This window comes from Hypomesus transpacificus, chromosome 2 (genome assembly GCF_021917145.1).
Source record: "Hypomesus transpacificus isolate Combined female chromosome 2, fHypTra1, whole genome shotgun sequence".
Classification (NCBI taxonomy): Eukaryota; Metazoa; Chordata; class Actinopteri; order Osmeriformes; family Osmeridae; genus Hypomesus; species Hypomesus transpacificus.
The window spans coordinates 15,358,591-15,374,507 of NC_061061.1; the positions used below are offsets into that span (position 1 = coordinate 15,358,591).

Below are 15,917 nucleotides of genomic sequence, written 5' to 3' on the forward strand. Positions count from 1 at the left end.
TGGTAATACATCCAGAATTCTATTTCACGTTTAAATGTTGTAATTTACAACATGTATAGGCCATCTTTCTCCCTCTTACATTCTCCCGGTTTCACGATAATTGTCCCTTAGAAACGCCGCCCAACCCTCCCCTACACGGTTCGCCCACGGAAGCAACAGGGTTCTATTGCTCGTGCTCAAAGTGGTATCCGTGACTATCTCCTCGTTCTGTCTCCGTCCTAACCACTGGTAGAAGAAAGTGTGACGTCACGTTTCCAGGGCGACTAGACCAGTGCACGTGTCCTCTATAAATTCGGTAGGCAGTTCCATTACCTCGTCCAGACACTGCAGCATCTCACCGCAAAGGTAAGCGACAGTCACAGGATTCATCTGGTACCTTAAATACGTTCACATTACGTACTTATTCATCTAGTCGGTACATTGAGTTCCATTTTGTTCAAGTGCTCTTTATAGCCTAACTTGCGCAGTTTTCTCTACAATGAATGGCGTAAAGATGGGGGCGGGTTGAAGGTTTGCAAGGATGCGGTCGAGGCCTCCTAGGCGGTTGTGTAATAATTTTAGACTATATTTGTTAATAATTTCTCCGAAAAGGACTTGTTTGATGAAGTTCTGTACATGAATATTTTTTTATTATTCAAGTATATAACATCGTCTTTACAGTTGAAGAGTGTATTCATAATTTATATGAATGCAAAATGTCCAGTGCCGAGGTAACGTGACAGCAGTGGCATCTCGCAATGATGTACAGTATATTGCGGAAGAAGCGGCTGCGAGAAACTCCTTAAACAATTCGTAGCTGATCATATTATTAAACAATATCCTGTGAATATCCAATCCTGTGGATGGTATTTGTACAGATAGAAGTGGAAATAGTGGAATAAAAATGTCAGGAGTTTTACAGAAAAGAGTTTCTGCAGCTACGTGCCTCACTACCACCTTCCTATGAATTATTGTCTTGCGTCAGTCACAGCATTCTGGAAAGTAGGCTACAGTAGGTTAAGAAATGGTGACTGAATATTAATACATGGGCTATTACGACTTAACGTAAGTCGTGTCAAATAGGATGTACCTACTCTAATTTTCTATCTGCTTCATAATATGGTTATGTAGCCTACCGGTTTTACATGTAAGAAATTAAGATCGTTGTGTTGAATAATCTATGGGCATATCAACTACAACCAATTGTACGAAAAGAATACGACTAAGAGTAACAGGTTCTGGCCCGTCTGGTCGTCATCCGGCCGCTGCTGAAGGTCATATCACACTTAAGGTCATATAATCTCGTCCGTAGACATGAAGCATCATAGCCTACTCTCCTCATAATGTAATTTTGGGAATGTTGTAATATTGATGATGATACTATATTCGACAATCTTGCAAGTAGACGTCTAAATGAATGGAAATGAGCAACTTAGTAAATGCGTGCCATTGTTGGGAAGTATTTTGGATTCCCTGATGACAGACGTATCTACTCAACTTGACCTAATTTGCGCAGAGTCGAGTTGCCTTCGCGCAGGTTTCACTGCAACAGAGCAGTACGTGCTGGTGATGCGGTAGATTTAGAGACTAGCTGGTGTATTTCCCTTTCATAAAGGTACACTGAATATGTATACAAAATCCCCCTCTGGCTCAGTTCTTTCGTACAATCTCTATGTGTGAGCTTATGCACATCCCAATACCCTTATATGGCATAAACTCTCCATCCCTTTGAGGTTGCCATGGAGACTGTCCTCTCCATTTTATTTTACCCTCACGATTGCACTTTACACACTATAACTGTTGCATCGTGAATAGAACGTGTGTGGTGGCATCGCTAACCTCTAGTTTTCAATGCATTGCCATCAGGATTCCTTTTTCTCAAACTTGTAGGCCCAAATGTTGCTCTTAAGGGGGTGGGGGTATAGGGCTGGGCCACTGCAGTGTGACACTGCAACTTATTGAATCATGCATGTTGAAGAAGGGGGGGGGGGTCAATATGTCTGGGAAGCCAAGGTTACTCTGCATCAGGTTACTGTGCTCAAACCACACCACAGATTGTTGCTAGGTAGACCTTCACAGCAGCTGACAAAGGTAATAGAAGCTCGGCTATGGACAGGATTATCCATTTTATTTAAATTTAATGGACAATAAGTCTTTATCTTCTTATTTTATCTAGTGACATGATGGTTTGTGATTGTAACTGACAAGTGGTCCACTGAGATGTGACACTGGGTTGCTGATGTAAGCACAATGAGGCTGCAACTAAAGCCTCCTAGATTCAGAGTTTTCTCATTGGCTTGGGGAAGAGTCCACCTACTACTGTAAGCATGCTACTGATAAATTGCGTCGGCAAGATTATAACATAGCAAGGATATCTGCAGTAAATGAGCAGTTGCTATGTGGGAAAGGGGCGTGGCTGCTACATGACATCTAAATAGAGAGAAAATACCTGGCTTACCCCCCTCTGTCAGCCATTCAACTCACCAATGGAAAACTACTGAGCTGCCATAGAGGAATTTGCGCTAGAACGAGGGTGTGGGTGTGTCAAGCTGCATGTTTCTCTCTTCCGCCTCCCTCTGTCCGCAGCATTTTCTCTCTCTTCCTGTCTTTTACATATGCTTTTCTCCGGTCTCTAAGACACATTCCCCCCTCAAAATCCAGGTAAAAATTGACATTTAGACCAAGACATACATACTGATCAAACACTAGCATATTTTTTACGTTGCTATAACAGCCTAGCCTGTTGCATTATTGCCAGCGTATGTGCACCCCTCCTCCTCCATCTCTTCCTGTGTGTGTTAATGGTGGCTATGACACAGCACTCTTTCAAAATGGCTGCCAGTCTCTCACCTCAATGGAGTGGTGCCTGTTGCTCTTCACTCAGACTCACTTTCTTCTAAGCTCTGTTTTACAATTTTTTTGTAATTGTAAAAACAGTGAAATGCCTTGCCTAAAGGAAGAATATACTACAATGGGTCGTTCTTGGTTGCAAAAACAATCCCGCGCCAACGGATTAACATTTTAATAAAAGACGAGTAACGCCGATCAGTGAATGCCGTTGCTGCTCTCCTGCGGTGTGTCTATTTTAGTCCCATTGTCATGAATGTTTCTGCCTGAGTGGGTATCTCTGTGGGTCTGGGGAGACTGACCCAGTTAGTGTAGGATGCTGGCACCCTGGGCTCCCCAGGACAGCCAAGCGTTAGTGTACCTATGGAAAGGTAGGGCATGGGAGGGGAGCATAAGAGGGCGAGGGAGCTTGTAACTGGGACAGGGCTCACAGAGGGTGGTACAGTGAAGAGCCTGGGAGGGGTGTCTTCAGTGTACCTGGTGCAGCTACCCCAGTAACTCTCTTTTGATTACTCAGCATGGACTGTAGAAAGAAGTTATAAAATGGGATGTGACACTATGTCCATCTGTATGTTGTACGGAGGGATAACACTCCAGTAGAAAGGACACGACACCGAAAGGACTCTTCTGTCATTCTCTGTATCACTGTGGGTGTGTTGCTTGAAGTGGAGATGTATGGGGGATGCTCACCTAACACGATTATTTTGCGTAATAACTCTGATGTTGAACTCTGCTGTGGTATGAAGTCAGTATAGAGTATTTAATTAGAGCCATAGATAGAGGTAGGCTGGATAACCAGGCTCCAACACAGCAGCCATCTGTCTCTGGTCTCTGCTGGACTGGTTTCTAATTAGTCAGCACCATGCTCTCCCACCAGGCTGACCTACCCTACTACAATATGCTGTATTCACTGCCCTCACCTCTTGATAGAGAGCTTCTATCTAATATGAATTACATACACTCTAGATTTTTGGATTGAGTATTGACTGGACACTGAACAAAGGGTTGCATTCCTAGTCAGCCTACAGTTTTCTTGCAAAAATAGGGGTGGTCTGAACATCAACCCAATTGCCGACTGAAAAGAGATGAACAAATATTTTCACCAGAAGATCACAAGACCATAATAGGCTCGTCTGTTCTATACAACAAAATGGAGGTAGGGAAAATGGAGGATAGACTAGAGCTGAGGAGAACACAGGGATGGTGTGGGCAGAATGTCAAAAGAGAGAGGAGGAAATGTGAGAACATGATGACATAGAGCACTCTCTTTCCCTCTCCCCTTTTCCTCCGAGCATCCTCCACATTAGGGTCACCTTGTATGCTAGTGTGGCCACTGCAGAGAGAAGAGCACAAAATGGATGCCATAACACAACAGCAGTTCCCTGGGTTAGACAAAGGACAAATCTAAAGGATTTTGTAAAAATCGAAAGAATCAGTAGCAAACGAGGCAGCGTACGGAGCAGCAATTATAGTTACTGTTACTATAGTAACAGCTTCGTGCTCATGACACTGCAGCTGAGGCACAGATGCCACTCAGGTCATGTGATTGTCACTGGTGGATTCACTCATTTGCCGGTTCAGTTAGGACACTGTCAATCCTGGCGCAGTGCATTGTGGGGCCCTTTAAAAAGACTACTGGGGAAGTGAGCAGATTAGGATAAGCCCGCTGGGATAGTACAGTGTCAAAGCAGTGGCGCGCGCACACACACACACACATCAGACACACACTCAGGTACCAACACACTCAGGCACAGATTAGGAGATTATCAGGATCTCTAACGATACACCCTAACAGTTACAAGGTCAATCCTGAGCATCCTACCAACTAAAACAGTGCATGGTTGCTTGCATGAATTAGGAGATGCATCCTACCAACTTAACAGTGCATGGTTGCTCGCATGAATTAGGAGACGTAACATAAAAAATTGCTCAAATTCTTAGTTTGTCAAATTAATGTCGAAAGCCAGAAATTAAAAAGGCTTCATTCTGTTCAACAAGGTTGTGAACTCAAGTCTCCCAAGGGCAAACACAGTAGCCGAAGGCAGTAGCAGACCATTTGGTTTTAGATTCATCTATTGTCATGTCAGTTTGCCTTGTGCTGAGTGAGGAAAAGCAGGAACTGATGTAAATGGAAAAACCCTCACATGGCTCTTCAAACTGGTTGCCAGACAGACAACAAATGAGGTTGACAACCCCACATCCAGGTGACCTCCGATAGATTCACTGAACCCAAGTTTATAGGTGTCCTTAATGTAATTTAGATCAGAACTAGGATCAGTAGTCACTAACATCCAGACTGGTTTAAATTAACAATGTGCCAGACAAGTTGGAAACATAAAAAACGATCAGGGTTGACTTTCCAAAGTGCTACATTGATTGGTGCAAAGTGTGGCAGTGTTCTTGCCCCACAGGCTGTTTCCCTACCAGTCTGACATTCAGAGACATGGACCATATTATCTGATAGTTCTGTATGCCCTATGGATTGGATGGGTTTAGTTCAGCCAACCATTTTCAGTTCCTGTCTGGGGAAAGGCTAAAAGAGGATACAAACTTCTTCCATGGTCTCTGTCTGGTTAGAGCTGCCTAAGAATGCTATAGGCTATTATTCTTTTTGGCATCAGTTTACTAGAGATTCAATATCCTTGATAAAGGTTGGACCACTAGCCTACAGTAGGCTTGGACTGGGCCTGCTCTCTCTCACTAGGCCTGTAAACAGGTTGAGCCTTTTATGCTATTCACTGCAATCAGTTTGGGTCAAGCATAGAGGTAATTGTAATCCTTGATGTTTACAACAGAAGGAATTTAGGCTTCTTTTAAATTAAGGTGTGTTCCCATGTGCTGTAGATCGGTTGTACCAAATCTCTGCAGACAAAATTGTGTAATTATTGAATGTCAACCACAGTAGTTTGTTGTATTAAGGGAATAGGGAAGGGCGAAGGCATGAAGTAAGCAATGTAGTATTTCCTGATTATTGCAACAGTAGCATTTGTTGACCAAGGGATGGGAGCCTTAAACAATGTGTTCTAAGATATACCAGAATTTTCTATATATCAGCTCAGTAGGGTATAACCTCCAGAAAAAAATCACAGAAAAAAAATGTCCCAACATTTAACTATGAAAAATGATCACATTAACATCTAACTAATGTTAGAAGTACTAATCCATCCCATCCATTCGGTCACAGTTAAGATTATGACTTGGTTCAACTATTCAGACTAATAGGTTATAATACAGTTCTCCAAATATCAGCAAGCGGGAAATGTCTCATGTCTACAATAATGCGTTCTTCGAGGTCCACTTCCTGTGTTCCTGCTGGACCTTTTCCTCCCTGTCATGTGACCAATCCTTATATGGAAGAGGAGGTCACATACTTGACTCTTGTCCAGCCCTTCTTTTTGTTTAACTCTTGTTCAGCTCATGCTCTCCCGCTTTCTTACTCTTACATAATACACCCACTACCCCTCTCTACATGCTAAGCATGGCTACTAGGTAGACAGACACTACAACAGCACACAGGCTACAGCTTGCCCTTAAGATAGAGTAGGAATTCCAATACTGCTGCACTCTGAACAAGATTAGACTGGATTCAACACAGGCTGTGGCCTAACAAAGATGGTGCTTACTTTACAGTTTTAAGTAAAGAATTTGACATCAGACCAAGTATGATGTGAATTGAGAAAAAAATCTGGGATTTTTATGTGCAGGAAGACAGCTTATTTGATCCAAACAGGTTGAGACAAGCTAAAGGTGAGCGTTGTGGCCATAGCTGCATTTAGTCATTTAGCTGCATGTGTATCCCCACTGTCTCCTGGAGCTGCAGAATGGAGCGCATCTGATCTGACATGTGAATGGGAGCCCAGAGCAGACTACAGCTCTTAGCCTCTCTGACTGGCCTGCTAAGTAGACCTGCAGACAATAGCCTCCCCAAGCCAAATCGTTGCTAAGTTACACTCTGGAACCTAGCCACGCCTTGCACACAATACAGCCTCAGCCCCCAGCTACACCCTCCTCAATTCCCTCTCCCCCCTCCGAACTCACCCAAACCCATCTAGTGTCTGCGACACCAGGCTACCTAGTTTAACTGACACTAGTTGCAGCGTATGTTACGTAACCTAGTAAAGGACAGTGTGACACCCCTTTGTTGCTGAAACTGTACGTTTTTTTGCAACAGTGGGAGGTTTGGAAGACTGTTGTAAGAGTTTGATTTCCTTCACGATCAGTATGACCATTTCTCAGCCCTCTCGCCCTAACGTGCTGGTATTGTTGTCCATGTACTGTGCCGTTTTTGACAATCTTTTTGGTATTATTGCAGGTTCACAACTACAACCCAATCAACAGCAACCATGTCAGACCTTTGTGTTGGAATCAATGGGTAAGCAGCTCAACTGTAACACACATACTTAAAATGCCTCAAATTTCTTCCTTGACTCGTAAATATGCAAGCACTTGCGCTGACACGATCAGAAAAGGATTGAAATAGACATTCATCCCCTGTGGGTATCATAGGTATCAACCACCAACGCATAAAGCTAGACACTCCCAAACAACTCCCTTATTACTGATAGTTCCCTCAAAACTCATACCCAGTGTAACTCATACCCAGTGTAACTCATACCCAGTGTAACTAATCTCCTCTCCTGCCCCCTCCAGATTTGGCCGTATCGGCCGTCTGGTCCTGAGGGCCTGCCTCCAGAAGGGCATCAAGGTTGTGGCCATCAACGACCCATTCATCGACCTGAAGTACATGGTGAGTGATCACTTAACTACAACAATTAACTGTAACACAGATACTACGCAAAAGGGCTCAAACACACGACTCAAAAGGCAGGGTATAATTCAAACAGTCTTTACTTGCAAGGGTCCGTTACACGGCAAGGCAATCAGTCTTACAGGTATACAATCCAAAAGGGAAAAGGCCAAGGAGAGGTCCAGGAACACAGCAGAAATCAGTAAATTCAGAGCAAACAAATCCAAATGGAGTAAGCGAAAGGAATAGTCCTGCAAATAAAGCAGGATTAAGAAATCACAAGGATTCAGACTTGAAGGAAATAATACTGGGTCTCCAGACACACAGATTCGAAGACAAACTGGCAGAAAGGGGCCGAAACGCTCGGGCTAAATTCACTGGGAAGGGAGGTATAACGAGGGACAGTTATACCTCGTTGAACTAATCAGTGCGTGGGAAGACAGTCACACAGGCAGGAACACACAGGCAAGGCAGGAAGTGGAGACGAGAGGAAAGGCGAGTATTTCAAAATAAAACCGGAATGAGAATAAAATACATGACAAAAAGAAAACACAACCTAGGGAGCAAGGCTACAAGGTACATGAATGTATACTGACACCAGACCTCTGCCCTGCCCCAGGTCTACATGTTCAAGTATGACTCTACCCACGGCCGTTACAATGGCGAGGTGCGCGAGGACGGTGGCAAGCTGATCGTTGATGACCAGGAAATCTCAGTCTTCCAGTGGTGAGTGGAGTCTAGTTCCACTTATCTTCTCAAACATGTATCTACACAGTGCTGATAGCAGGGAGCATGGGTGGGAAGTGATTGACACAACACTCACATACACACTGCCCTCTCACCTACGTCCTCCTAACTATTTAATTTATCTTTTGCCCCTCGCAGTTTGGGTTTTCCTTTTGTCCAAAAGGCTGCAGAATGCAATCACAGTCACATGTATCAGAACATGAGTCCAACTTTTGGGAGAAATAATGATGAACTCTTTGCTGCCCTCTGTCTGTCTGTCTCTCTCTCTCTCTCTGTGGTTCTCTCTTTCTGTGGTTCTCTCTCTCTCTATTCCTCTGCACCAGTATGAAGCCTGCTGAGATCCCTTGGGGAGATTCTGGGGCTCTGTACGTAGTGGAGTCCACCGGAGTGTTCCTCAGCGTGGACAAGGCCTCTGTAAGTACCCAGGCTAACACACACAGCCACTAGGCCTCTGTAAGTACCCAGGCTAACACACACAGCCACAAGGCCTCTGTAAGTACCCAGGCTAACACACACAGCCACAAGGCCTCTGTAAGTACCCAGGCTAACACACACAGCCACAAGGCCTCTGTAAGTACCCAGGCTAACACACACAGCCACAAGGCCTCTGTAAGTACCCAGGCTAACACACACAGCCACAAGGCCTCTGTAAGTACCCAGGCTAACACACACAGCCACAAGGCCTCTGTAAGTACCCAGGCTAACACACACAGCCACAAGGCCTCTGTAAGTACCCAGGCTAACACACACAGCCACAAGGCCTCTGTAAGTACCCAGGCTAACACACTCAGCCACATGAATATATTTTCTAGTGTTTATCCTAATATGTATTATGAGAAACAGATTGCATGACATATGGACAGACTAAAAGGGGGATAAGCCCATGAGAGGACATCTATACACAGTTGCATACATGCAAAACATAACGTATTTTTTGTGTTTGGTTTTCTCTTTGTTTGTGCAGTCTCACATCCAGGGTGGAGCTAAGCGTGTTGTGGTGTCTGCCCCCTCCCCTGACGCCCCTATGTTCGTGATGGGCGTGAACGAGGACAAGTACGACCCCTCCAGCATGAACATCGTCAGGTACGTTGACAAACGCCGCCATACAGCAGCAATATGTGATGTTGTTTGTCAGATCCAAAAGCAGGCAAACTTCCTGTGTGTGTTGTGGACAGTGGATAATGTGATTGGAGTTGTAAAGAGATTGTCTGTGTTGATTTACAGCAACGCATCCTGCACCACCAACTGCCTGGCACCATTGGCTAAGGTCATCCAGGACAACTTTGGCATTGAGGAGGCTCTAATGGTGAGGCCATCTTTCTGTAATTGTTAAATGTGTCTCTTGCCTGTTAACTTTGCCTGTCTTTAAATCTTTTTTTAACCTGTGTATGTGTTTGTTAACCCATTGCCCTTTCTTATAGACCACAGTCCATGCCTACACGGCCACCCAGAAGACAGTAGATGGGCCGTCTGCCAAGGCCTGGCGTGATGGGCGTGGAGCCCACCAGAACATCATCCCTGCATCCACTGGCGCCGCTAAGGCCGTGGGCAAGGTTATCCCCGAGCTCAATGGGTCAGTACCCAGCATGCCCTGCTCTCTGGCTGAGAACAGCCAGAGTACAGAAGACAATGAAATCAAATGTGTGGGATCTCTATGAAAAGAGAAAATCTAGACATTTTGTCACATTCTGTGAGTTAGTTTACCATACTCTCTGCATCACGTTAACATCCACTTTTTCCACTGTGCAAAACAGGAAGCTTACCGGCATGGCATTCCGAGTGCCCGTAGCCGACGTTTCTGTGGTGGACCTGACCTGCCGTTTGACCAGGCCCGCCAGCTACGCTGCCATCAAGGAGTCTGTCAAGAAAGCTGCTCACGGTCCCATGAAGGGCATCCTGGGATACACTGAGGACTCTGTGAGTTGCTTATAATCAGTCTGTGACTTTGTCCCCAGCTTGTAGTTTATGTTGGTATATTTGATGTTTAGTAGTTAAAGAATATATAGAAAATATACAAGAGAGGAAAATATAGGACAAGAGGTGACTGCACTCAATTACATATCAAAGTAAGTGGTGTATGTATTTTTTCTTGAATTTTATCATTTTTCTCTGTAGGTGGTTTCTTCTGATTTCATTGGAGACACTCACTCCTCCATCTTTGATGCTGGAGCCGGCATCTCTCTGAACGACAACTTTGTCAAACTGATTTCCTGGTGAGTCCCACACTTACCTTACACTAAAATATAAAGCATTGTCTTTTAAATTTCACTAATCATTCTCTCTTCCTCTCTCTACCCCCCCACCCCACCCCAGGTACGACAACGAGTTTGGCTACAGCCACCGTGTAGCTGACCTGTTGCTGTACATGCATTCCAAGGAGTAACTTCTTGCCTTGCCCACTCTGCAAGAGCAGAAGCCTGCAAAGGGACCATCCTCACCCTCTTTTACACACAGTCCCAGCATAGTCAAGCCATAGTGTCACACCCTTATAGCACCCCCAGCCCCCACTCTTTACAAGGCTCTCAGATGTCTAGTAGGAGGCTGTGTGTACGAGTGTTTGTTTTTCCTTTATGAAACAATTTCTCTCTGAATGGTTTTGACTTGACAGTATTTGTTTCTGTGTCTCCCCTAAGCATTGCTATGCTAGTCTTCATACTGGGTGTTACCATGTACTATTGGTGTAAATGATTACAGTTCTAGAGATAAACTAGTAACTGTAATTCAGCAAAAAATAACAAATAAACATGAAAAATATTAAATGCTCTTGTTTCTGTGTTGTGTTTTTACATTTCTCTCATAATTATAAGAAGACCAAGGCATGAAGCAATTATTCCATTCTACTAAGACTCAAGCCCTCATATATATGGCAGCAAATAAAGGTGAAACGACTAAACCCTTATGAGCACTACGTGTGTTTGACTTCATGCAGTGCCGGCGTCGCCTGCAGCTGCCTGCAGCCCGGCTGACTTGAAGCAGCCAATTGGATTCTCAGCTTCAAGGCAGCCGGTTGCAGCCGACTGTCGGCATCGCCGGCGCTGCATGAAGTCGAACACACCTATTGTAATTGGGATGATGTAAAAATCAAGAGTGAGGCTTCCATGTAGTTTAATGGACCATGCACATACTCTTATACTACATTTAGTAAGCACTTCTGTTTACCCACAACTGTATATTTGTGAACAATTATTGTATATATTTTTGAGTGTCTACGTTGCACGCCATTTAGATTTGTTGTAGACTGAGTTAAGTGAATTTAGTTTGTGTTTTATAATACCAGATATTACTAACCATTGCTGTGTGACAACTGGAACCTTCATTTGGCAGAATCCTAAACGGAATTCTTTCCACAGGGACCTCTGACAACTTCCGTCACACAAATGCAACGCGTTTACTGCCATATCTAGCCAGCGGGTTAGATAGCAGCCTTGTGTTAGCACTGGAGAGGTTATTCATTCAGTCAGCGTAAGTAACATTTTTATAATTATATACAGATAATAATCAAGCAGAGGTAATTTTTGTTTGATGGACAAAATAAATGTTTGTGACATGACAGACTGTAGGGTATAAAGCAAAACTTGGCTAGCTAGTCGGTACCAAATCCCGGTGGCAGGTGGACTGCGATTAAAAATTATAGATAGCTAGCTCTACAGTAGTTAGCTACCTAGGCAGCAGCTAACGTAACACGCGTTGTTAGCTGCATCTACGTGTCTATTTGCTTATTTTATTTGAATGCCATGATGTGTTAAGATTGTAATTTATAAGTTACCTTTTTGCTACCTTAGCTAACATGTGCTAACGTTAGGTAGATCAACAAGGCTAGTACTAAGCTATCTGGCCCAGGCTAGCCAACTAGCCAGTAAAAACGCGATACACTGACAGGATATGGATTTAACTAGTTTTCATTTTTTTCTGTTAAGTGTAATCAATTTTCTTTGAACAGCACTGTCAAAGAAAAACACATACCAGTGCTGGACCATTTGAGATCATGACGCTCTTTCATTTTGGAAACTGCTTTGCCTTGGCTTACTTCCCCTACTTCATCACCTACAAGTGCAGTGGATTGTAAGTGTTGAAACTGATCTAAGCAACTGCTTAATTGTGGGATTATCATTTCTCAATATTCCTTCGTCACTATTATATATTATATATGCTATATAATCATCTAGTTGTAATACAGGGGTTGAAAGATTTGATCTGTACTGATAATCTAATTTGAAATGTCAGCAGTTTGGGGGTGGACTTTTCTAATCCTTTTAGGGACTGAGGTGGGGGTAGAATCTCCCTCAGTAATTCTCTTTAAACAACCATGTGACATTAAGTGGTTCTGGGTATTGCTAACTACTAGATTATGTGTATACTGCCATCATTTCTCCACATGGTATTATCACATATTGTTATTGAGCAGATTATCTAAGTAAATTGTATTATTCTTTCAGGTCAGAATACAATGCTTTCTGGAGATGTGTCCAGGCAGGGGCAACCTATCTGTTTGTCCAGCTATGCAAGGTGGGCTGCTCTTCTGTGTGGATGTGTGTGTTAAAAAGAGAGAGGAACAAGAATGACGAAGATAAATAAATACACGGTTTTGTGACATAACCTTTTCTGCAACTCTACCTGCCTGTGTTCCAGATGCTGTTCCTGGCTACATTCTTCCCCACCTGGGAGGGAGGGGCTGGTGTCTATGACTTTGTTGGGGTAGGTGAGGTTCAGGTGGCAAATTCACACAAAAATGACTTGTAAATGTTTCGTTAACTTATTATTGACTGCGAAAAAAAAACGTTTTTCTTTTAACACTGTGGGTGTGCAGGAGTTTATGAAAGCTACAGTTGATATGGCTGACCTGCTGGGTCTTCACCTGGTCATGTCCAGGAATGCTGGGAAGGGCGAGTACAAGATCATGGTGGCCGCTATGGGCTGGGCCACTGCTGAACTGGTCATGTCAAGGTAGCTCCATCTGTCTCGTCTCATGTTCTGTATGTGTGTTTCTGCCTTCTGTTCTTTCCCTATTACTCTGCTCTCTTTCCCTTTTCCTCATTAAAAAAAATTGCGATATTAAATATCCTTACCTATTTCTCCTTGTTGATTTGCTCCATCTCCCAGGTGTCTGCCTCTGTGGGTCGGCGCCCGAGGTATTGAGTTTGACTGGAAGTACATCCAGATGAGCTTTGACTCCAATATCAGCCTGGTGAGGCATTTTGATATCTTATCAGCACCTCATCAGTCTCTCCTTATGAAAAGACGGGTCCGTTAATTTTTTTTTTACCTGTTTGCCTCTGCAGGTGCATTACATTGCCATGGCAGCGGTGGTTTGGATGTTCACACGGTACGACCTACCCAAGACCTTCCGTCTGCCCGTGACAGTGCTGCTTGGGCTGTGTGTCTACAAGGCCTTCCTTATGGAGTAAGTACCACACACACACACACACACACACACACACACATTCAAAAGCAGAGAAACATTTACATATGTAATGTAGATGGGTTGTCATATGTATGTGGTTTGAACAAGGAGGGGGGTTTGACATGTAAAATTTTGAGTAGTGAGTTGCCACTAGATGGCATCGAAAGCATTTAATAGTTTTCTAAACCGTGTTAACTAGTCTAATGAGTGCTGTGGAATAGAATGTTGTCTGTCCCTCCTAGAACAATGTGACTATTAGTTTAGGTTTGGGGTTTATAAGTATTAGATAACCAGCTGATTGGAGACAGAGTAACACACACCTACAGTGTTTCCCCCAGGTTTACAGCTCGGACACAAACACTTAAAGGAATCATGGTGTTCATGTGTTTCTTTTAACGACAGAAATGACATGCTGTCGTGTAAATAAGATAATTAACATAAGGCCATTTAGTGTGTTTGATGAAAGAGTAAGATATAGACCTCTTTTATAGGAAAGGTAACCTTAAATGACTTATTTTGTGATTTGGTGCTATATATAAAATTTTAAAAAAGGGTGCCCCCCCAATATAATGGTAAGGGAAACGCTGCACACCTCGATGACACTAATAACCAGTTCAGACTACAGTAGTTGTGGCAAAGTCTTTCTGGGGTTAACATAGGCACATAGGAAATCTTTGATTTCTCCCACAGTGCTCACTTTGTCTCTCTCCCCCCACCCCAGACTGTTTGTGCACATGTTCCTGCTGGGAAGCTGGACAGCTCTGCTGGTGAAGGCTGTGCTGACTGGAGCTATCTCCCTCTCCTCACTGATCCTCTTCGTTACACTCGTCCACAGCAACTGAGGCTGACTCTGGCAGCCAGAGCGCCTGGGGTTGGCACACTACATCTGTGGTTCATCCCTAGTGGGAAGGTCTGGTGCGTAGAATTTTGGTCTGTGGACTGGCCTGTGAATGTCATATACACATGACTGGTTTATAGGAGTGTATGAGAATGCTCCTTTTGCAGGTTCATTTTGGATTGCTCACATAAGGATCATCGATATGATCCTCAAAACATTTTCTTCTTCTTTTTTTTACCAGCTACATCTTGTATGTGATTCAAATGAGCTTATGTGTGATTGGTTCTGCAGCAGTAGAGGATGTAGATAAAGTATTTATAACTTGTGTATGAATATGGATGTTTTTTGTTTGTTTTTTAACCACATGATGCGAGACAGAAGCCAGTCTATGCCATGTTAGCTGAGGGTGTTCTACTGTTGTTACTATGGTCACCTTCCCATTTTCAATGCTGTTTCCAGAAGCATTTAAGCATTTAAAGCATCAATTGAAAATATAAGTGAATCATGGATATGCTCAAATGCTAAGACCAAATGCACACAGAAATTCTGAACCTATGAAGGGGAGAGATGTGCATTGTTCAAGGGGAAGGGTAGAGTTTGGAAAAATAACATTTGTCCTGCAGCATGGTGGGTAAATTATACTAATTTCTTTAGAGCTAAAAAGTTGAGACAGTTGCCCTCATCACCTGACTGGAGTGGTAGGATGCCATTTGTAATCTTGGCATTCCATCCACATGCCAAGGGACTAGGAGGCAAATTACCTTTCTATTGGAGATGTATGTCTATGATTAAATATGAATGAAATGTAATACTGTGTTGTCTGCATTTATTTATTTATTTTTACTAAACTGAATAATGTAAATCATACATTTGGATTATTAGGATCCCAGGCTCCACCAATGCCCTTATTCCCACTAGGAGAAACTGTCCTGAAAACAACTAGCCAAACTGCTTTTAATGTTTGGATCAACACAAACTTCTCTCCTGTTTGCAACCGGTTTGGTTGCGCCATCATGTCTGAAATATGATTCTAGACATTTTAACGAGGCCTCCTTTCTATGCCACGGTTGACGCTTATCTCACGTCGGACGATTTCATAAATTATCTTTGCAGGGCCTCTTTCCAGGACAAAGACCTCTATGAAAGAGTCCACAATGACTGGGCTATCTGACCATGATTCCGTTTGTTTCTTAGCCTTCGTGTCGTTGGCACATTACCCAAGTCTCACATTATATGTTGGACTCATGCTGATGGTGCCGTACTGTAGCTTACTATACACTATTATAGCAGGGCTCAAGTTTCATTAAAAGTTTTTAGAAAAAGAGATTAGCATACATGTCAACGTTTTGATACAAAAC

General features: G+C 43.3%; 2 protein-coding genes across 3 annotated transcripts; both read left to right on the forward strand.

Annotated features, from left to right (window-relative positions):
* Positions 1-245: 245 nt before the first annotated feature.
* gapdhs (glyceraldehyde-3-phosphate dehydrogenase, spermatogenic) lies at positions 246-11,079 on the forward strand. Its single transcript, XM_047037333.1, has 11 exons — positions 246-345; positions 7,139-7,198; positions 7,477-7,573; positions 8,193-8,299; positions 8,644-8,734; positions 9,285-9,403; positions 9,545-9,626; positions 9,742-9,893; positions 10,075-10,237; positions 10,436-10,533; positions 10,634-11,079. Exons 2-11 carry the CDS (start codon positions 7,170-7,172, stop codon positions 10,701-10,703), a joined length of 1,008 nt encoding a protein of 335 aa, XP_046893289.1. The 5' UTR covers positions 246-345; positions 7,139-7,169; the 3' UTR covers positions 10,704-11,079.
* Positions 11,080-11,677: 598 nt separating this feature from the next.
* Positions 11,678-15,368, forward strand: tmem147 (transmembrane protein 147). Of its 2 annotated transcripts, none has more exons than XM_047037334.1 (8): positions 11,678-11,782; positions 12,261-12,382; positions 12,757-12,826; positions 12,950-13,015; positions 13,128-13,264; positions 13,421-13,505; positions 13,600-13,721; positions 14,443-15,368. In XM_047037334.1, exons 2-8 carry the CDS (start codon positions 12,306-12,308, stop codon positions 14,561-14,563), a joined length of 678 nt encoding a protein of 225 aa, XP_046893290.1. In that variant the 5' UTR covers positions 11,678-11,782; positions 12,261-12,305; the 3' UTR covers positions 14,564-15,368. The 2 variants fall into 2 exon arrangements, with proteins under 2 accessions (XP_046893290.1, XP_046893291.1); XM_047037335.1 differs by having other exon boundaries at positions 11,704-11,782; positions 12,238-12,382.
* Positions 15,369-15,917: the final 549 nt, after the last annotated feature.

Excerpts from the sequence above, each read along its gene's own strand:
- gapdhs (XM_047037333.1), top strand. The coding sequence starts at position 7,170 with ATGTCAGACCTTTGTGTTGGAATCAATGG. Across the intron at positions 8,735-9,284 it reads TCAGCGTGGACAAGGCCTCT|TCTCACATCCAGGGTGGAGC; the intron begins GTAAGTACCCAG and ends TTGTTTGTGCAG. Across the intron at positions 9,404-9,544 it reads TCCAGCATGAACATCGTCAG|CAACGCATCCTGCACCACCA; the intron begins GTACGTTGACAA and ends GTTGATTTACAG.
- tmem147 (XM_047037334.1), top strand. The coding sequence starts at position 12,306 with ATGACGCTCTTTCATTTTGGAAACTGCTTTGCCTTGGCTTACTTCCCC. Across the intron at positions 12,383-12,756 it reads ACCTACAAGTGCAGTGGATT|GTCAGAATACAATGCTTTCT; the intron begins GTAAGTGTTGAA and ends TTATTCTTTCAG. Across the intron at positions 13,016-13,127 it reads GTGTCTATGACTTTGTTGGG|GAGTTTATGAAAGCTACAGT; the intron begins GTAGGTGAGGTT and ends GTGGGTGTGCAG.